The sequence below is a fragment of the Chrysochloris asiatica genome, unplaced genomic scaffold (genome assembly GCF_000296735.1).
Source record: "Chrysochloris asiatica unplaced genomic scaffold, ChrAsi1.0 scaffold00038, whole genome shotgun sequence".
Classification (NCBI taxonomy): domain Eukaryota; kingdom Metazoa; phylum Chordata; class Mammalia; order Afrosoricida; family Chrysochloridae; genus Chrysochloris; species Chrysochloris asiatica.
Genome location: NW_006408556.1, coordinates 1937499 through 1959255, shown reverse-complemented (window position 1 = coordinate 1959255; position 21757 = coordinate 1937499). Strand labels below are relative to the sequence as shown.

General features: G+C 47.0%; 1 protein-coding gene across 1 annotated transcript; it reads left to right on the top strand.

Moving 5' to 3' along the window:
* Positions 1-2062: 2062 nt before the first annotated feature.
* Positions 2063-11813, top strand: IP6K3 (inositol hexakisphosphate kinase 3). The gene is made up of 5 exons (XM_006860369.1): positions 2063-2261; positions 6172-6388; positions 7654-7826; positions 8863-9038; positions 11346-11813. The coding sequence occupies exons 1-5, from the start codon at positions 2063-2065 to the stop codon at positions 11811-11813; spliced, it is 1233 nt and encodes a 410-aa protein (XP_006860431.1).
* Positions 11814-21757: the final 9944 nt, after the last annotated feature.

The window sequence follows — 21757 nt, the reverse complement described above, 5'->3', positions numbered from 1 at the left end:
TAGATGTTGTTGTTGTGTTGCTGTTAAGTGCTGTCGAGTTGATTCCGACCCATAGCGACCCTGTATAGGGTTTCTGAGGAGCAGCTGGTGAGCTTGAACTACCAACCTTGCAGTTCAAATGGCTTTGCATTCTGGCGCATTAACCCACAGCGCCACACCAGGACTCCGTGCATCTAGGCACCTCCCATCAATTTTTCTCAGCTCCTGGAACAGGCTCCTGGTGGGGCTCACTCTGCTGCGTTATATAGAACAGAGCTGGGGAAGGCCTAGGGTGTCCTCTCAGGCAGTCTCCCACGTCAGGGCCTCTCCCCAGGAGCCTCAACCTCCCCCAAGGCAGGCGCCTTTCAGAAGTCTTCTCCCTTCCCTCCTTAAAAGGGGCACTTTGGGCCTGCAGGCCTGGGGCTATGCGGGAGGAGCCTGGGGAATAACTGAGCTTTCAATGTCATGGCATGCTGAGACCCAGGCAGATGAGCCAGGGTCCTGAGGAAACTGACAGACACGCTGCATGGAGCCAGCCGCTGTGCCCAGGCCCAGGCTGAAGGTCAATTAGAGGGTCGATTATGCTCAGTACTACATGGCCTGGTTGAATTCTTGGCCAAGAGTCCAACAGAGGGAGAAAGTATTAATAACTCAACAGTGCTGGGCACCACTGTGGGGTTGTCCTCGCAGACAGGATGAACCAAGCAATGAGTCTCCTGGGCACTCTCCTGAAACAAAGTCAGGATGTCCACAGGGGCTGTATGTCCAGCCTAGAGTTCCAGTGTAGGACCAAGATGGGGAAATACCACACTGAGGTGAGTAACAGGAGCAGCAGGTGGAGGAGGACAGGCCCAGAGGTTGAGGCAACACTCCACTTCTTTTCTGGCTCTGCTCCTAGATAGTCAAGGACCCTGGGCAAGTCACTGGAGGCCTTACTTTCCTCTTTTGCAAAGTGGTGGTCATAAAGTTTGCCTTTCCTATGACCCGGAGCTGTTGTGAGAATCTGACCATCATGGCAACAGTGCAGGAAATAATGGTAAAGCACAATTGAGCCCTTGTTCTAACATTGGGCTGTTTACAGGCTGCATGACAATTTGGCCATTTTGCCTCCAACAGCTCCATTAGGTAGGTTATCAGGATTATTCTGTTCCACAGATGGAGAAACTGAAGTCCAGAGAGGTTCAGTAATTTGCCCAAAGTCTCATAGTAATTGTGAAGATGAGTCATGAGGCAAACATGATGTGTAGCTGTGCTGTACAAAAATAAAACATCCCTATAAGAGGAAGACCCCCTGGAGATGGATTGGCAAAGTGGCAACATCAATGGGCTCAAGTGTGCTAACAATTGTGAGGTTGGCTCAGGACCGGGCAGTGTTTTATTCTGTTGTACATAGGGTCGCTATGAGTCGGTATCAACTCAATGGCACCTAACAACAGTCCCTCAACTCCCTCAAGATGGCGAGTGTCCCAAGGACACGGACTGCTTTCATCTTGTTGGGCATGGGCTCCAGGATCCCAGAGATGGAAGGAGAAATAAGCAGAGCAGTTAAGTCTGCACTCGAGGAACTTGTTTTTTTTTTTTTTTTTTAATGTTTTAATATTTAAGTACACGATATTTAATATTTAAGTACAAAGGATACAAGATAGTTATTTGGAGAAGTCTTTCTTTCACCTCTGCTCCCTGGAAGTAACCATTGTTACCAGTTTCTTGTAAAAGAGTATTCCAGAGTTGTTGTTGTTAAGCGATCCTGGATAGGGCTTTCAAGGAATGGTTGATGAGCTTGACCCACCAACCTTGAGGTTCAAACCAAACTTGCGGTCCTTAATTGATGCATATTTACAGTTGTGTTTAAGTACGGGTGGGGACCCTGTTCTGGACAGTATAACTGGGGCTGTCCAGCATACCACCTGCCTGCTTTGCTTTCCAGGGACCCCGATGAGATTATGCAGTCAGGAGACCACTATGCTAGAACTGAGACTTCAGCGTTGAGGAGCCTTGAGGACCACTGACAGCCACAAGTTGTGTCCAAGAGCTGTGACTTTCCTCACAGATTGTGCTGGTGCCCCAACCCCTGGGCCACATCATGGTCGTGCAGGGCAGAATGGACGCCGGGGACACAAGGGTGGGCGTGCAGCTGGAGCCCTTCCTGCACCAGGTCGGAGGGCACCTGAGTGTCATGCAGTATGATGAACACACTGTGTGCAAGCCCCTCATTTCCCAGGAGCAGATGTTCTACGAGTCCCTGCCGCTGGCCATGAAGCGGTTCACCCCTCAGTACAAAGGTGAGCTTCCACCCTGATGGGGGCTTGTCTCTTCACCACTCTGTGTTGCCATGGAGATGTGCCCCTCTCCCACACCAGCCATGGCCTTAATTGTCCTCACTGCTTTGTAACTCAAGTCTTCATGTCTAGAGTTGAATGCCAATTGACTTCCTAGCAAATTAGCTCAAACCACCAGGATTGTAGATTCTGGCTCCAGAGTCAAGGCTCTTTGCCATATAGGCGCATTTGCTCCCAGCTATGTGGTTACTGGAGAGGTGGCTTCCCATGATGTCAGAGCAAGGGGACGTGACTGTCCCAGGGTCACCTGGCTAATATCATCAGGTCAGGATGAATCGAGTGTCCACGAGTCCAACAGAGGTCCCTTTTCCTTCCCAAGAGAACAGCTAACTCCCCCAGAGACAAGGACAGTTTCTGAAAAGGCATAAGACATGGCACACAGACCTGCTCCCTCCTGGCTGCTCTGCATTGTGATGATATCTGCAGAACGTTGCGATTCCTGAGATTCCATTGTAAGAATCTCTGGCCTTTCTCCAGGCTCCTCAGGCACGGCAGCATCTGGGGACTGGGTCCCTCTGGCCCAAAGTCTGCCTGGGTGCATGAGGACATACTTGTAGGTCCAGTTGCTTCAGGGTTGAGCCAGATTCATATTACAAACAGTGGCAAGTAAATGCTTTCACAAGCTTAAAAATAAAACATGACACAATAGTCACAGAAGCTCAGGAAGATGCTTGGCCAAAGCAAATTTGCAGAGATGCTCTGGGCATGCCAACCAGAGAGGGAGGCAGACACAGCGACAGTCAGAGGCACACAGAGAGACAGAGAGAGGACGCAGGGATACCAAGTCTGGCTGCACAGCTCTGACAATATGAGAAATAGAAATGACTTTTGATTTTATTGGGTTTGCGTTATTTGCACCTCTGCTCGCCTTCGTTGATTCAGATACTCAGAACTGATGAGATTAGACAAGAACTGGAGTCTAGAGACATCTCTTGTGGAGGAAGGTCACACTCACATCTTGTCCCTCCAAGGAGGCCTGCTGGGTCTAGGGCACCCCGACACTGTGAGTGGTTTCAGTTTGGCCTGTCATCATAACCTCACAATAACTGCATAAGTGGAAAGGCCACAGGGCTTAAACTCCAAAGACCCAAAAGGGCCCTGCCCTTGGTCAGCACACATTCTGGGCTCCCTGGGCAACCAGGAGGCCTCTGAGTACCCCAAGGTAAGGCATAGGGCCACTGTACTTGGAGGGATGAGTTTAGGAGCTTGGTTTTGGTCTTCAGAAGGTCAGGTCTCCTCACAAATGTAATAAAACAAGCACAAATGTAAACAACTATCCTGTGTTTGGAGTTTCTAGCACTGTGTGCTAAGGACTCTCTCATGACACGGGGGTGGGGGTGGGGAGGTTGTATCTCTGCTTTCTCCCATGGAACAGAACGACCCAGAACAAATGTGACTGGCAACACAGCAGGAGTGTTCCTCTCATCCACCTCCACCCACAAGGCAAACACAAGCATACTAGACCCTCCCAGAGTCCTTGGTCAAGGATTTCCTATAATAGCTTGTTCCTTCTCAGATCCATGTCTGGTGTGGCCCTCTTGCCAACTGTGTGGACTTGCTACACAATCTCTCAGGGTCTCAGTGTCCACAGTCCACTGCTTATTGTTGTTGCTAAGTGCTGTTGAGTTGGCTCTGACTCACAGCAACCCTGTACAGGGTTCCCAAAGAGCGGGTGGTGAGTTTGAGTTGCCAGCCTTGCGGTGGGTTAGTTCTCATAAGACCACTTGTGTGGCTGTCTCTGCACCACACCAGGACCTCAGTCAACTATCTTAGAAGCTTCTTATAACTTATAGAGATAACAAATGAAGAGCACCTCAAATATGCCAGCACATAGTAGACACAAAAGACATGGTAGTTACTACACTTATTTCCCAAACCTGCTGTCAGCCCCAGCTCTCATGAACATACAGCTATGGTGGGGTTGCCCTAGGGATTGGCTGGTGTTGAAGCAAACAATAAAATGCCAGGCTGGTGTCAAGTATTGTCATAATTATCGTTATTGATCAAGGGACACAGGAGCCTGGGGTGAAGAAATAGTGAAGGATTTTTTAGGAGCTGGACAGAAGTGAATGTCACTCTCAGGCTACAAAATGAGGGCATTGGGAATCTGAGATGATAGGGAGACCATAGAGCAAGACACGGCTGGCTCTGAAGAGCAGCGTACTGAATTACAGAGAAGCCCTGAAAGTAAGGGTCTGCACTGACCAGTCCAGGAGGCCTGCGTGGGGACATGAGCAGGGAAGTCACCTACCTTTACTGCTTACTCAACAGAAATGACCACTGACTCTGGGAAGGTGATCAAGTAGTGGTCCTGGAGACTCCAAGTGATTTTAAGAAGCTGCTAAAGGTCTGGGTTCCCTGATTCCTAGGTGGAGGAGGAGGAGAAAAAATACCTTGGCAAACATGATCACAGGTAGCCCCCTCTCAGACAATATCCCTTTAGGAAACCAAAGGAGTACTGAAAGGGTTGAACTGAAGAGAGTTGAAAGTACTTATCCCTAGGTCTGAGCCCAGCAAGCGTTGAGGCCACAGGAGAATGCAGCCATGACCAGAATCTAGGCAAACAAGGAAGAACCAGCAGAATAAATACTCTACCCTTTCTCCTCCTAACCTGACATCTCCTGCCAGTGCCTCCCACTGGCCAAACTCATTGGGGAAGCAGAGGACAAGGAAGCCCCCTGGTGCACTGCATAGGGTCAGCCTCTTAAAACATGGAGAAATGGGGAGAGTGGGTTGTAGACTGGGAGCATCTGTTGCAGGACAAACAGAAAACCAAGTACTGTTAAAGACGAGTTCTCACAAGACCACTTGTGTGGCTGTCTCTGTACCATTACCAAGAGTACGGTTCCCTGTCCAGCAGAACTCTGGAGAGGATGGGTACCCACTGGATGCCACACCTCATGTGTGCTGAGCATTGCCACCGGAGCACAGAATCTAAGGAGAATGAGCCACAGAAGTATTGATTTAGATGCCAGAGTTAATTACCAGCTTGGCCAATGTCCCAGAAGAGAAGACCAATTAGCACATTTGTTAAATGGGTTTCTGTGTACTCTTCACTTTCACAACCAGGGATTGGAGTAGGATGTTGTGCCTTGGTTACAAACATTGATCGTTAGATGGTCACATCAGTTGGAGAAAACTCACAAGCCTTAGCTTCATATCAAACAACCATCTTCACGTGCTGATGCATCTAACCAAAGGAAATGGCCAAGTGTTAGTGTTATAAGCAGACATTGAGGGGAGGTAAATGAAGGGGCGACTGAGAGACCTGAGTCCCAGAAGGCTGCTTAAGGAAGGCTTCGTGGAAGAAGCTGGTCAGTAGCAATAAATTAGGGGGAGAAAGGATAATGGAGGAAGCAGAGGAAAGGGGGATGGGCCCCAACTTCTCTGACTGCCTCACCTTTCCTGCCTTGATCCTCACTAGCACAACAGATGGAGCTCTTCCTCACAGAGGATCAGCAGCCCCGACCGTCCAAGGTTGAGCACAGCTGGGTGGGCTGTGGTGTGCCAGGGAAGGTGACTACGCAGTGAAACTGAACTATAGGAACACAATGTACAGGGCTGGCTTTGTTTGAAGTATGAAGGGGCAGAGAAGTGGGATGAAGCAGACACCAAGCCAAGATTAGCCTAGGGCTATTTTCCATAGACTCTGAATTGGCACTGGGCTCATTCTGGAATAGGAATGAATTCAGGCTAATCCAGGCCAGTCACCATAGCTCTTTCTGGAGACAGGAGCTACAGGAGGGGGAAGAGGTTGATGGTGCCATTAAACTACCATTCACAATGATGTCACCCATTGCCTCGTGTTGCCTGGAAGTAAATCCCCCCATCTCTCCCTCCTCCCGACCTTTAGGCACCATCACGGTACACCTCAGGAGAGACAGCAGGGGCCACCTCAGCCTGGTTGCCAATCCACTGAAGGAGAACCAGGGGTCCTTCAAGGTCTCCACTGAGTCGGCAGCGGTGGCGATATGGCAGACGTTCCAGCAGACCACCGGGGACATTGGTGGTGGCACCCACCCCCTAGCACAATGGCAGCACACCCCGCTGGCACACTCGCTCAAGGAGAGGTGAGGGCCCCTGGGTGGGCTGACAAGGACCAGTATGGCAACTCCCCGTTAGGGCTAAAACCGAGAAAATGAGAAATATAGATGAAGGTTCTGTCTAGAATAACCAATATGACCCAGGAAAGGAATTAGTTTTCTTTTATGCCACTTCCAGAGGGAGGGATTACGACACATTTTCTCTCTGAAGTTTGTGTGAAGGCAGTATCCTATACAGAGCAGGTATTTGGTACGTATTTGTTTAATTAAATACCTGTTTCACTGAGATCATGAAGTGTCTCTGGAGGAGAAATGCACAGAACAGAAACCCTAGAATAGTGTCTATAAAGGAAAAAGCGGGACTGACTTCTCTCAGAAGTCGTCTCTCTCCTAGGCCTTCAGGACAGGTCCAGAAACAACTCACAAGGCATTACGTGAGCTTCTGACATGTACAAGGCCCAGGGCACCGGAGGTCCTTGGAGAGGTCACCAAAAATGCAGAAAATGGGAGCTGACCTTTCTTAGATTGAAAAACCTCCCTGGGGACTTTTAAAACATTTATAGGAAACAAAAAGGAGCTAATACAATGAGAATCCCTCCCTCCTCAGAAAGGAGCCCAGCGGGTCTAATTAAGCCTCTTGGCTCAGTGACAGGAAGCCAGTGCACGGTATCTCCATTTCACAGATGGGGAGGCCAAGATGCAGAGAGGGCAGGAAAAGGAGGGTGGGCAGAGGCCCCGTGATACCCCCAGTCCCCACATCCACCTTCTGCAGCACTGTGAGGTCTCAGGAAGACGTTAGCGTCCACTAAATCCCAGGGTCCTCACAGTAATCCTTTGGGGGTAGAGATGATCTTATTACTTCATCTCACTTAGGAGGACACCACAGTACAAAGAAGGTAACAACATGCCAGAGTGACAGAGACGAGAAGCTCAGCCTTCTGATTCTGGGGGTGAAGCTGGGGGCGTCGGGGTGAAGAGGCAGCTTGTCCCCAGGCTGTGTCACCTCAAGAATGACAGTATCAATCCTTATCATTGAAAAGTGAATTTAAACTTCAGAGGGGGTGACATACTCTCTGAGCTTTAGAGAAACCACCCCAGCCCCAGCGGGCTGCAGTGTATTGTATCTGGCCCTGGGACCTGAGATGGGTGGGGGAGGTCCTCTGAGTGGGTGTCTCTGGGCAGCCTGGTAAAAGCCATCGGAGATGAGTCTAGGTCAGAAGCTACCCCAGGAGAACCCAGCCGGTCACCTCTGACCCATAGCTTCTCTGACTGCCCTGTGCTTCCCTTAATAGTCCAGCCCAGTCACTCCTGAGGCCAGACTTGCACTTCAACCCCGAAGTCTCTACACTGGTGGATGACGCTGGTAGGAGCCAGACAGAGAGGAGTTTCAATCCGTGGGGCCTGCAATGCCACCAGGCCCATCTGACCCGCCTGTGCTCCGAGTACCCAGAGAACAAGCGGCACCGTATCCTTGCCTGCCCTCCCCAATGAGCCTGGCCGGAGGGACAATAAGGCCTGTCTGAAGCGGGTGGGGAGGGTGAAGGGGGAGACAGGGCACAAGCCCTCAAACCTAGCACCTAGGAGAAATCAGACTCCTCAAAAAAAAAAAAAAAAAATCAGCTCATGAGCCTCACAATGGGTATCAAGCCGAACACAGCATCCCTAGTAAGACCACTGGCTGTGTTTCTAGTACCTTGGCAGTAAAGCTGGCCTGGGGGAGCTCTGTGTACACACAGCAATGATTGTTTGCCACCTGGGTGGGGGGCAGCAGGGGCTCAGAGGGGTCATGGGTCCTCTACTCTTACTGCCTCACTTCAATCCCTTCAAACTCTACCTGCAGGCCTCTTCCAGTCAGAGTGGTTCCTCCTTAGGTCAAAGAGTGGGCTCTGCAGTGAGGTAGACCCCCTCACCCATGGGATACCATGTTCTCAGTGAACAAACATAAGCTCGAAATGTCCCTTCATCACCGACAGGCTTCTTCCTGCAGATGGGTGGCTGGTTTCACAGTCTTTACTAAGATACATCTGCAACCCTAATCCCTAAAAAGCTTTTGTAGGATAATTACTCTGCTGAAATTAATATTCTGACAACTCATCTCCAAAGCTAACATCAACCCACTTCTCCCAAAAGGTACTGTCCCATTCAGTGACTTGAGGTTTTAGCCTTATGATTTTCTGCCATAAAATGTAAATTGGGCACGGTCTGCCAGGGATTTCTTACCTGCATTTAAATCCCAACCTAAGAGCAAAAAGGAAAAGGGAAAAAAAACTTGCAATACTCATAAGCTCCCCATAACTAAATGGACTTATTAAAGCAGCCTACAAAGTTAATACGTTGAATTCTTAATAGCAGCAGTGGGCTTATCTGTAATGGAAGAAATGGGAGTGAAGGGGAGATGCTCAGAGCAGGGTATTTCCAGACAGCTTCTGAGGCGTGCTGGTTGCCTGCTAGGGAGCAGCACCCTTATACCCTCGGAGCCTTCCTTGACATAGCGTGATGAGGGTTCTTGTTGCTGGAGAACGTGGTGTCACAGTACAAACACCCCTGTGTCTTGGACCTGAAGATGGGGACACGGCAGCATGGGGATGATGCATCTGAGGAGAAGAAGGCCCGCCACATGCAGAAGTGTGCGCAGAGCACATCGGCCTGCCTGGGCGTTCGCATCTGTGGCATGCAGGTGGGTGGCAGAGGGTCTGTTGCAGGGGTGGCATCCTGCCATGTCCACTGGAGGAACAAGAGTGTTTCCCACCCAGATACCATTGCCCCTACATAGCCTTCACTGTGGAGGAACAACAGAAGAGGCGGCCAGGCACTGCTCTGTCAACAAGAAAATGCACATCCAGCAATATGATACAAAGCCAATAAGAGTTGCCATTGAGCTAATAATGAGTCAGAGTAGAACTGTGCTCCACAGGATTTCCAATGGCTGTTTTTTTTCACAAGTAGATCATCAGGCCTTTCTTATGAGGCACCTCTGGTTGGGGAGGTTCAAATCGCCAACCTTGCAGTTAACAGCCAAGTATGTTAACCGTTTGTACCACCCAGGAACTTCCCACTCGGCGGGGGGAAAAGAAAAACTCAAATCCATTGCCACTGAGGTGATTCTGACTCATGGAGATCCATGTATTTCAGAGTAGAACTCAGCTCCATAGGATTTTCCTGGCTGCAATCTTAATGGGAACAAATTGCCAGGTTTTTCTTCCACAGTGCCACAAGGTGAATTCAAACCACTAACCTCTCAGTTAGCAGTCGAGTGGCATAGAAAATCCACCATTTTAAAAGTCTGTTTTAGTCTTCTTAGGCCGCTGAAACTTTCCACAGTGGCAGTGAGGGTCCTGCCCATGTTGAGAGCAGCCCTTTCATGCCAGTGTGTGAGCAGAGGGTGGGGAGAGAAGTAAGAGAAACAGCTTCTCTGTGTATGCCATGGCTTCCTGCTTTCTCATTCTCTTGAATGAGAAAGCGGAATTCTTTCCTCCTCAGAGGCTGTAAGGTAGAGAGGTCTTTGGATTCTCATTAGCCAGTCCCCTTTCTTCATCCACCTTGTCTGCAGCTTTTTTCTACCTATCTGGGTAACAAAGTGGGAAGGTTGGGACTTGCTAAAACCAGGGAAAGGAATGGTTAATTTTTTCACTGCCCAGACTCCACACTTCATGTTTGCTGCTCTGATATGGCTTATAGCAGGGACTGCAGAATAGGAAGAAATAAACTTTCTCCACTCACTCACTCTTATAGGCTGTCTACTCAAAGCAAAACCAGACACCAATCTGACGGTAAATGTTATAGCTTTCCTTAATTGAAACTGCCACCCCTTGAAGCTGGAAGTGGAGTCTATAAATTTGTTGCACAGATGTCCCTTGCAAGGCTTGGAATGCAGTCCTCAAGAGAATGGAATGTGATGATTTGTGGGGTAAATGGAATCTCTCTGGATTTCAACCCCCTGAAATTGATCTGATTTATTTAGAAAGTGAGGTCTGTCATGTATTTATGACAGTTAATTTAGCAGTCGATCTCCAGTCCTCCAAAGATAACACCACGTCTATCATATCTTGCTGATTTTCTTCAACACAGACTTTCTGTAAACATACCGTGTAATCAATCTGAAGGTAGGAAGGGTCCAAGGAGCCGTCTTGGACTGGCAGCCCACGTCCTGTCTACCAAGTCACCCTCTGGCCATGCCAGCCACCACTGACCTTGGTTTAGCCTCTGCTGTTGCCATGCCACTGGAATGAAATGGGGGTGGCTGCCACTTTCCCCCTTCAGCATCTCTCTTCCATTTGCTTCCTTTGGTGGCCAAAACATATCAGGGGAAGCGAGAAGGTACAGTGCCAAGCTAGGGAGCCACCAGTACCACAGAGTTGCCATGCACCTCCACCTCTTCCACCCAGGTCCCCCTCAACGACACAAGGCTGCCTGAAATCACTGTCCGCATCTGATTTGTTATTTTCACACAATTCACCCTACTCCACCCCCAAGAGCCATTACTATTTCCTTTGAATCTGCAGAGAAAGGACTTTATAAACTTTGTTGGGGAAAATTTAATCTAGTTGGCTTTCCAAGGCCATTGGCTGTGATTTCAGATTCCTACTAAAGCTTTCTAGCTTGGGTTTGCTAATATTTGAATTGAAGAGGGCCAGATGCCAGGGCTTAAATCATGATTTGGAGGATGACACTGGAAATTCACAAACGAGGAGATCCGAGCCTATTCCACGTGCGTGGAGGGCCATGTATAGGGTGAAGGTTCTTGAGACCTTGGATTACCATTAGAGGCTTGCACAGAGAGCATTTTAAAACGGAAAAGCAACATTGGTGTTTGATGGAAAATCATCTTGCCATTCATTTCCGCCATTCTTGCCCTACATCTGTTGGAAATCTGTTCATATAGAAATCTGTTATGTTAGCTTGTGATGCTACAGCTATAGCAGGTGCAAGGTTTTGTTTAAGTTGGCAATTGTTCACATGTTCTCTTTCTTCTTTTCAATGTAAGGTTTATCAAACTAATAAGAAGCACTTTCTCTGCAAAGACAAATACTATGGAAGGAAACTCTCAGTGGAGGGGTTCCGACAAGCCATCCATCAGTTCCTGCACGACGGGACTCGCCTCCGCACAGAGCTCCTGGAACCCATCCTACACCAGCTCCAGGCCCTGCTCCTGGTCATAAGGAGCCAGAGCTCATACCGGTTCTACTCCAGCTCTCTCCTCATCATCTACGATGGGCAGGAGCCCCCAGAAACAGTGCCAGGTGACCTGCATTCTCAAGAGGCTCTACACACGGCCCTTGGCAACTCCCCTGGAAACCTCACCAAAGTCGACATCCGGATGATCGACTTTGCTCACACGACATACAAGGGCTCCTGGAATGAGCTCACCACCTATGACGGACCAGACCCTGGCTATATTTTTGGCCTGGAAAACCTCATCCAGATCCTACAAGATATCCAAGGAGGAGAATGAGGCTTGTTGGGCCCATCTAGATTATTTTAGGGTGCAGATCTCAAAAGGGACCTATTGGTAGCTAGGGTAGTCTAGACTCTCCTTGGTTTGTAATAATCACATCTACCTTCAAAAGCCATTGCTATACATGGCTGACGACATCAACAGCAGCTAAAGAAACCGGCTCTGCTGGTAATTCCGTGTACCCTGGCATCTTGTAGAATGGCTGGCCAGTATAAAGTAGTGCCATTTTGAAGCACTTTGGGAGGGGCAGCCTGAGTGACAGCCCAGTATCACAGTGAGGCTCTGGAGTGGCTGTCTGGTTGGCATGCTGCAGTCCTCACAAGCTGTGAGGCAAAAACCCTTACTTGAAGAAGACTTGATGCTCATGGGTTTCTGCTCCCACAGGCTGCCCACTCTGAGGGCAGCTGTGGCTACTGGATGCTTCTTGCCTTCCTGAGAGGCATTTTAGGTGAGGCAGGATGAAGTGGAACAAATCTGCCTGCTTTGCACCTTGCTTTGTACCCAGGTTCTAAATCAACAAGGGTAATCCCAGACTCAAGCCCTGGCAAACCTGCCTGAGGAGATGGGTCTCTCACAGACTTCTGAGTGCCTACTGATGGTGATGATTCTGCCCTATTCTGACCCCCACTGTGGAAATACAGCTTCCAGTGGGGGTGGAATGCATGTGAGAAGGAGTCACTAGATTTAAACTACATTCTTTGCTTCCTATTTATTATTTTAGGAGTGGGTTAGGGGAGTCCAAGAGAGAGGCCTGGAGGGCTGAGGAATCCAGGGGCAATTGTTTACAAGATTGGTGGACAAGTGTAAATACAGAACCAAGAGCAAACCATTCTAATTAATTCCTTCTTCTGCAGTGTGGAAACCTATTACAATGCCCTTGAGTCAAACACTGAAATACGTTACCCAATTAGGGAAATAAATTTGTTAATAAAATTGCTGAGGTCACCAGTGATTATTTGGTGCACCTTATTACCCTTTGTGTTGTTTATTCTGATCATCACACTGTATGTATGGTGGTTCAAATTTATAGGCAACCAGAGCATACAGCAAAAACCGTTCACCCATGTCCTGCAATCCTTCGGGGAACCCAAGTAGGGAATGGTGGCTAATGAAGCACTTGCATGTATATGCAAAGCAGGCAGGCAGCAGACTTGAGAAGTAAGTAGTCCTTTCAGGGGAACCTTGTTGTTGTTGTGAAGTGCCGTCGAGTCGATTTCGACCCATAACGACCCTGTATAGGGTTTCCAAGGAGCAACTGGTGAGCTTGAACCACCAACCTTGCAGTTCAAATGGCTTTGCAGTCTGGCACATTAACCCACAGCGTCACACCAGGACTCCCTAAAGGAACCTTAGAACCTTACAAAATGTAATAACAATTTTTGGATTCTAAGGGTTAATTACCATCAGCTTTTCAAAATCCACACTACTATTAGCGAACAGTGGCCTGGATAATTAAAAAACAAACAATTTTTGTTTAATTTTGGAATACATTATATGAACTTGAAAGCAGGTTAACTTGCCTAATTATATTTGGCCTGTGGTCATGGTGGGAGAGGTGAGTCAAAGTATTGTTGTTAAATGCCGAAGAGTCGGTTCTGACTCAGAGCGACCCTATTTAGGGTTTCCAAGGAACGGCTGCAAGCATACATTGACAGAGAACTTCCAGAGGTTCAAGCTGGATTCAGAAGAGGATGTGGAACAAGGGATAGTATTGCTGATGTCCAATGGATCTTGGCTGAAAGCAGAGAGAATACCAGAAAGATGTTTACTTGTGCTTTATTGACTACGCAAAGGCTAGTGTGGATCATGACAAGCTATGGACAACAACGCAAAGTATGAGTATTCCTGAACACTTAATTGTATTCATGAGGAATCTATACATGGACCAAGAGGCAATTGTTCGAATAGAACATGGTAACACTGAGTGGTTTAATATTAAGAAAGGTGTGCGACAGAGTTTATTCTTTCATACTTATTCAACCTATATGTTGAGTAAATAATCCAAGAAGCTGGGTTATACGAAGAAAAACGTGGCATCAGGATTGGAGGAAGACTCATTAACAACCTACGATACGCAGATGATACAACCTTGCTTGTTGAAAGGGAAGAGGACTTAAAATATTTACTGATGAAGATCAAAGAGCACAACCTTTGGTATGGATTGCATCTCAATGTAAAGAAAACAAAAAATCCTCACCACTGGACCAATAATCAACATTGTCAGCAATGGAAAAAAGATTGAAGCTGTCAAGGACTTCATTCTTCTTGGACCAACTATCAACACTCATGGAAGCAGCAGTCAAGAAATCAAATGACGCATTGCATTAGGCAAACCTGCTGCACAAGACCTTTTTAAAGTGTTGAAGAACAAAGATGTCAGCTTGAGGACTAAGGTGTGCCTGACCCAAGCCATGGTATTTTCAATAACCTCATATGCATGCAAAAGCTGGACAGTGGATAAGGAAGACTGTAGAAGAATTGATGTTTTTGAGTTGTGGTGTTGGAGGAGAATATGGAAAGTGCCATTGGCTGACAAAAGAACCAACAGATCTGTGTTAGAAGAAGTGCAGCCAGAGTGCTCCTTGGAGGCCAGGATGGCCAAACTTCGTCTCTCATACTTCTGATATATTGTCAGAAGGGACCAGTCGCTGGAGAAGGATATCATGTTCGGTAAGGTGGAGGGTCAGAGAAAAAGAGAAAGACCCCCCAACGAGATGGATTGGCAAAGTGGCAGCATCAATGGGCTCAAGCGTGGCAACAATTGTGAGGTTGGCCCAGGACCAGGCAGTGTTTCGTTCTGTTGTACAAAGGGTCACTATGAGTCAGTACTGGCTTGATGGCACATAACAACAAAGAACAGCTGATGGATTTGAACTACCAACCTTGTGGTTAGTGGTCCAGCGCTGATCCTACAGCACCACATCAGGGCTCAAAGTCCTGGAGGCAAAAAGGAGCCCCCTAAATACTGCTTGTCCTGGGCCACTCTTTGCTTGAGAAGCTGGTTCAAAGTTGCCTCACTTATTAGTTTCTGATTCCTTCCACCCCTTTCTCAGCACTGGATGTTGTGAGGATGAAGGAGAGAAGGGATGATCAACTGGAATCTAAGTCTTTGAGGGTTGGCCCACCCCATGTCACTCACTATGCATAATTGCTTTCCATGGGTACGTTATGGATTAAAGTATGTCTCCCTAAAATATGTGTTGAAGATCCTAACATCGTTATGGATTAAAGTACGTCTCCCTAAAATATGTGTTGAAGATCCTAACATCACATATTAGGATTTGTGCCTGTAGTTATAATCATTTGGGAATGGGTGGTCTTTGCTATGTTGACGAGGCAGGATTCCTATAAAATGTATCTTAAGTCAACCTCTTTGAGATATACAAAGATTAAAAATATAAGCAGAGAGAACAGAGATGAGGGGAGAGAGAGGCCAAGAGCAGAAGCTCAGAAGAGACAAGGCCCTTCCTGCAGAGCTGACACAGACAGGAAGCCTTCCCATAGAGTTGGCACCCTAAATTCAGACTACTAGTCTCCTGTGAGAAAACACGTTTGTTTGTTGAAGTCACTCACTTGTGGCATTTCTGTTACAGCAGCACTCGATCACTAAGACAGGCTGTGTCTTTATCCTCATGCCTGCCCACATCCCTTTACTCCATGATGCTCTCTGGGAAGGAGACCCTCTTCCTCCTTTCCAAATCATCTGAGGCTTAACTCAAGTTTCCACCTCTTCCTGAAGAGGGCCATGCTAAAATAGAGTTTGTTGTAAAGAAAGAGACAAAGCTGACTTCTGGTGTGAGATTTCTGGACTCAGTGAGTCTGGAATTTTGTGCACAGTTTGCAGACTGAGAAACTCTGGTAATCAGAATTTGGGAAGAGGCAGAAGAATAGAAAGGTGTGGAAGGAAGGGAAGATGGTGGGAAATGAATGTCTTCAATCCTTACTTGAAAATAGCAAGAGTAAGGGATTCCTAGATAATCCAGCAATCAGCAAGTGTATACTGAGCAGCCACCCCTACTGATCTCTTGCTAAGTGCTGTGGAAGATTCAGTTCTTGGGAGCTTAGATTCTAGTTGAGGAGGCAATAATAACACAAGTGAACTAACAACAAACCATATAAGACAGTTCCTAATGTTACAGAGGATTATTTGGTGCGGTGCACATTATCAAGCCTATAATTTAAAGTTGAAGAGAGAGCTGAGAGCAGACTCGTCATGGAAACTCTTCGAGGAGGGGGCACCTCATCTGGGTCCTGAGGATGTCAGGAATGGGGAAAGAGGCTGAGGGATCAGTTGTTGGGGGAGGTGAAGAGAAAGGAAGGAAAAGTCCAGTGTGCTCATGGGTCTGTGAAGAGACCCACCCATTCAGAAAAAGTTACGAGTCATGGAAATGAAGAGTAGACATGGAGTGAGGTCAGATGGTGGAGCACTTGAAAATCTGATCAAGGAGCTCATTCATCTGTTTGTGACTTCATTTTCCTTCTTTCTCTTCTTCCTTTTTACTTTCCGTCCATCCATCCAACAACTATTTGCCAAATACCTGGTAAATACAGCACAGTACTAAGGTTTGTATAGGAAAAAGGAAAGTGTCAAGACAGTAATGTCTTTAAGAACCTTATCCTTGAACAAGAATGTTATGACCCCCTATGAAAATGTAATGATTTACTAGGTGATGAGGGCCACCTGCTTACCTGTGCAGTGTTATCTATGGGTACAGAAGCAGTGAAGGTCCACACCAGGTGGGGTGATAATGTAGGTAGTGTTTGAGCTATACTTTGAAAGTTGGTCAAGTATGAGATGATAAAGAAGTGGCAGATGTTCCACGAAAGGAGACAAGCATGAAAATGCGGAATTGAGTATTCTTTTCAGAAAACAGTGAGGGCTCTATTTTGGCTGCAGGGGGTTGATGTACAGAAGGGAGAGAAAAGATAGAAATGAAGAAATCCCAGAAACTAAAACCTAAAAAAAAACTTCTGGCCTCCCACCTCCGTTGTTCTCTCTTGCCTGTTGTTGTTGTTGTTAGGTGCCATCGAGTCGGTACCGACTAATAGCGACCTTCTGCACAGCAGAATGAAACACTGTCCGATCCTGGGCCAACCTCACTACTGTTGCCACGCTTGAGTCCATCGATGCTGCCACTTGGCTAATCCATTTCATTGGGGTCTTCCTCTTTTTCTCTGACCCTCCACCTTACCAAACATGATATCCTTCTCCAGCGGCTGGTCCCTCCTGACAATATGTCCAAAGTATGAGAGACCAAGTTTGGCCATCTTGGCCTCTAAGGAGCACTCTGGCTACACTTCTTCCAAAACGGATCTACTGGTTCTTTTGGCAGCCCATGGAACTTTCAATATTCTCCTCCAACACCATAACTCAAAAGCATCAATTCTTCTACGGTCTTCCTTATTCACTGTCCAGCTTTCACATGCATATGAGGTTATTAAAAATACCGTGGCTTGGGTCAGGCGCACCTTAGTCCTCAAGCAGACATCTTTGCTCTTCAACACTTTAAAAAAGGTCTTATGCAGCAGATTTGCCTAATGAAATACATCCTTTGAGCTCTTCTCCTGTGAGGGTTGATAATTGATCCAAGAAGAATGAAGTCCTTGACAACTTCAATTTTTTCTCTGTTGATAACAATGTTGTTTATTGGTCCAGTGGTGAGGATTTTTGCTTTCTTTACGTTGAGACATAATCCATACCTAAGGATGTTCTCTTTGATCTTCATCAGTAAATGTTTTAACTCCTCTTCCCTTTCAGCAAGCAAGATTGTATCATCTGCATATCGCAGGTTGTTAATGAGTCTTCCTCCAATCCTGATGCCACATTTTTCTTCATAGAACCCAGCTTCTCGAATGATTTGTTCAGCATACAGGTTGAATAAGTATGTGAAAGAATACAACGTTGTCGCACACCTTTCTTAATATTAAACCATTCAATGTTTCCATGATCTGTTCGAACAACTGACTCTTGGTCCGTGTACAGATTCCTCATGAGCACGATTAAGTGTTCCGGAATACTCATACTTCGCAATGTTGTCCATAGCTTGTCATGATCCACACAATCGAAAGCCTTTGTGTAGTCAATAAAGCACAGGTAACATCTTTCTGATATTCTCTGCTTTCAGCCAAGATCCATCGGACATCAGCAATGATATCCCTTGTTCCACGGCCTCTTCTGAATCCGGCTTGAACCTCTGAAGTTCTCTGTCAATGTATGCTTGCAGCCGTTTCTGTATTACCTTTAGCAAAACTTTACTTGCATGGGATATTAAAGAGATTGTCCAATGATTTCCGCATTCTATTGGGTCACCTCTCTTTGGAATGGGCACAAATATGGATCTCTTCCAATCAGTCGGCCAGATAGTTGTCTTCCAAATTAGAAGTTGTCAAAATGAAATGGAACGCATAAACATCGATATCTCAGGCATTAGTGAGCTGAAATGGACTGGTATTGGCCATTTTGAATCTGATGACCACATGGTTTACTATGCCGGGAATGACAAATTGAAGAAGAATGGTATTGAATTCATTGTCAAAAAGAACATACCCAGATTAGTCATGAGGTACAACGCTGTCTGTGATAGGCTAATATCCATGTGCCTACAGGGAAGCCCAGTTAATACCACTATTACTCAAGTTTATACACCAACCATTAAAGCCAGTGAGGATGAAATAGATGAATTCTACCAACTTCTTCAATCTGAAATTGATCAAACATGCAATCAAGATGTATTGATCATTACTGGTGATTGGAGTGCAAAGGTTGGGAGCCCTCTTGCCTACAGCACTGTTAATAGGCTTTTGGCTGACTCTCTTCCCTAGTATGGGTAGCTCTGTTCTTTGTCTGAATTAACAAACACAAAGGTATTAATCAGGGTGGGCTATCTGCTCTAACAATGAGCAACTCTCAGAAGCTTACCACACTACCACCATCCAATCTGGGCAATAGAGAATTTCAGTCATTCAGGGACCTAGGCCCCTTCTCTCTTGACATCAACAACATATAGTCACAATGTCCTGCTGATAGGTAAGAGTTAGGCAGCATAGAGGGAGGGGACACTGATTCCAAGGATAAGAATTAGTCACTGGCCCTTCCCAGATGCCAGTAGGCTGAGATATAGTTTAACTGTGTGCTTAGGAAGAACAACTAGCTTTAATAAAAGTTCAACAGTGTCTATCAATTCCCCTTCTCCATAATCCCACATCAAGATGATACCTGACTTACGGAGGTAGAAATATAGAGAACAGGTAGAGAGTGAAAGGAGACGGCTAGACGTGTCAGTGTCAGAGTTGTGGGTTCTGATCTAGATCCTTCCCCAACTGTCCTCACATTCCACAAGTGTGCTGGGGATCCTGGTAGATTGGCTTAACCTCTACCTTTCCCTCATCACAGTGTCCTCCTCTGTCTCATAGGGACTGTGACTTGGTATTTGAGAAGGTGATATGCAAGAGCAGACCTGGATCATCACCACGTCAACAGAACAACCTGTCTGTGAAGACCCTGCCAGGAGCAAGGGCAAGTGGGAGACAGTTATCTGCCCCTACACCGTCCCTCTGGTGTCCCCTGTGTGATTAAAGAGGCAGCTAAAGAGCAGAATGTTATTACAGCTTTTCCATAATGCAATGTCATCAAGAAGCCCTGGGCCTCTGGGCAGCACCCTGGCAGCCCCATCACTCTTCCCAGCTGCACACAGCCTCTTAGGCCACGTCGGAAAGGGCAGGAAGCAGTCTCAGAAAACAAATGGCAAGGCAAGACCACTCATCAGCGGCTCTTCACAATGATCTAAACTTCAGACTTTTGATTTAAATTCTGCATCCTCGGTGGCCAAAACCATAAAGCAGAAGATGAGGGAATGGGCTGAAATGAAAGCGTGGGTGCCAAGAATGAGAAGGGAGGAAAGGAGGAGGAGCAGGCACCCTGGGACAATACTACACTGAGCTGGGGCCAAACAGGCTGATGGACAGCCAGGTTCGGGTCCTTTTTATTGCTCATCTATCAGACCTGCTCTCTTCTGTTATGAAGCTGCCCTGAAACGGGGCAGAAAGTTTGACAGCTAGTCCAAGAAGCAAACCTGGAAATCTACCTGCCTGGTTTACCCTTAGCCTTTTGTCCTCTGCCCTCTGCATATCTTAAAAGGACAGCAGGCGGGGAGGGGAGAATAGGTGGGAAAGGAAACCTGTTATTCTCTTCAGATTCATTGCTCAACAAATATGAGGGGACTTCAAAGAGTCCCTGGGAAAAACCCATTATCTTTTTAATCCATTTTTCCATGAACTTTCTGAAGGCCCCTTGTATTTACTAGAAGGCTCCCTTCTGCCAGGACCTGTGGTAAAACAGGGACCAGTGTTCTCTGGCAAAAGCAGAGAGAGAGTGAGAAGGGAGGAGGTGGAGTGGGGGCAGTCTGGGGAGGCCTCCTTGAGGTGACATTTGAGCTGAGAGTAGAGTGAAGGGGGGGAGACAGATATCTTGAACGCATTAGGCTGCATGTTCAGGGCCCTGCTGAGGCTCATCTCAGCACATTCAAACACCTGCATGTCTGAAATGAAAGAGGAAAATGCTCACCAACAGAATTAGGCAGCCATCTACTGCCAGCTTGACCCTTTCTGCTATCTGTACATTCGGGGGAGGGGGCACAGGGGGTACATTCAATGGCTGTGACGCAAGTCTGGACCCACTTTCTGAGATAACCTAGCTGGGTATTGCAGCCAATCCTTTCCTCCAGTGGAGTAAGTTGAAAGACGAAAAAGCAGGCAATTGGACCCACAATGCAGCTAAGTATTTAATTCCTTTTTAATGTTTACATTATTAACACCAGCATTACAAAATGATATTTTTACTTTCAAGCGATTTAAATTTGCAATTCAGTGTCTAGATTACTGGGATCATTATAACGTGAAACCAGCACTCCCTCCCTCCCTGCTCCTCCCCCTGACGGTGCCACATTTCTATAAAGAGCCATCAGGGCTCCATAAACCAAAACACCCATTCCACACTGCTCAGAGCGTGGCCCTGGGGGGGGCGGGATTTCAATGAGCCAGGGGAGGCAGCACTCAGTGTGGAATGAGTGACAGCCTGCAGGTGGGTTTTAAAATGGTCATCAACTCCTGAGGGCTTGGCACCATCAAGCCACATTCCAAGCAGTGCCTATTAATGTGCCCAGAATGGTACTGGGTGATTGACAAGCCAGTGAGCCCAGACTGGCCCAAACCACCCACTGTCAAAGGGGGAGGGGAAAGAGGGCTGAAGTAAAAGGAGGCCTGAGAGCCCCTAGGGAAACAATAACTAAAAGCCACTATGATCTGCTGGACTACTTTGTACCAGCAATGGCCAAGCACTACACCACCAGTGCCACTAAGTCCATTCCAACTCACAGAGACTCTAGGCATGTAAAATGCATATACAAACATCATGTGGTTTCCAATGGCAATGCTGCACCAAGTCCTAAAGAGTTTTCTTGATAGGGAGATGAAGAGCAAGTCATTCCGCCTGGGTTTACATCCCAGCTCTGCCACTTCCTAGTTGGTCAAGTCCTTATCCCGAGTCTCAGTTTCCACCTCTGTGTTAGAAATGAATCCCGATGTTGCATAAAAGACACTCGGTGAGACGAAATTACCTTGGCAAACCAAATTTACTCCTGCAAGAGCGTGCATGAGCATAGCCACACATACAGGAACAGGCCAGTGAACACACCGAGTGGGCAGTCCACTCAGGTTTTTAATCCCTGACGCGAGTCTCAAGGCTGTGTCTCACCCCATTGGCTAGGGTTTTGACCGCACAATCTTTTCCCTTACCTGTTTGCTAGTTCACATTTTTAAGGCCTGCATTCTTACTTTAGGAATAGAAAAAGGGAGCGATCATAAATTCTTTACTCACTTCAGGAAGTAACTAAAGAAAAAGAGAGATCATAAAGTCTTTATTTCAGGAAATTAAAAAAAAAAAA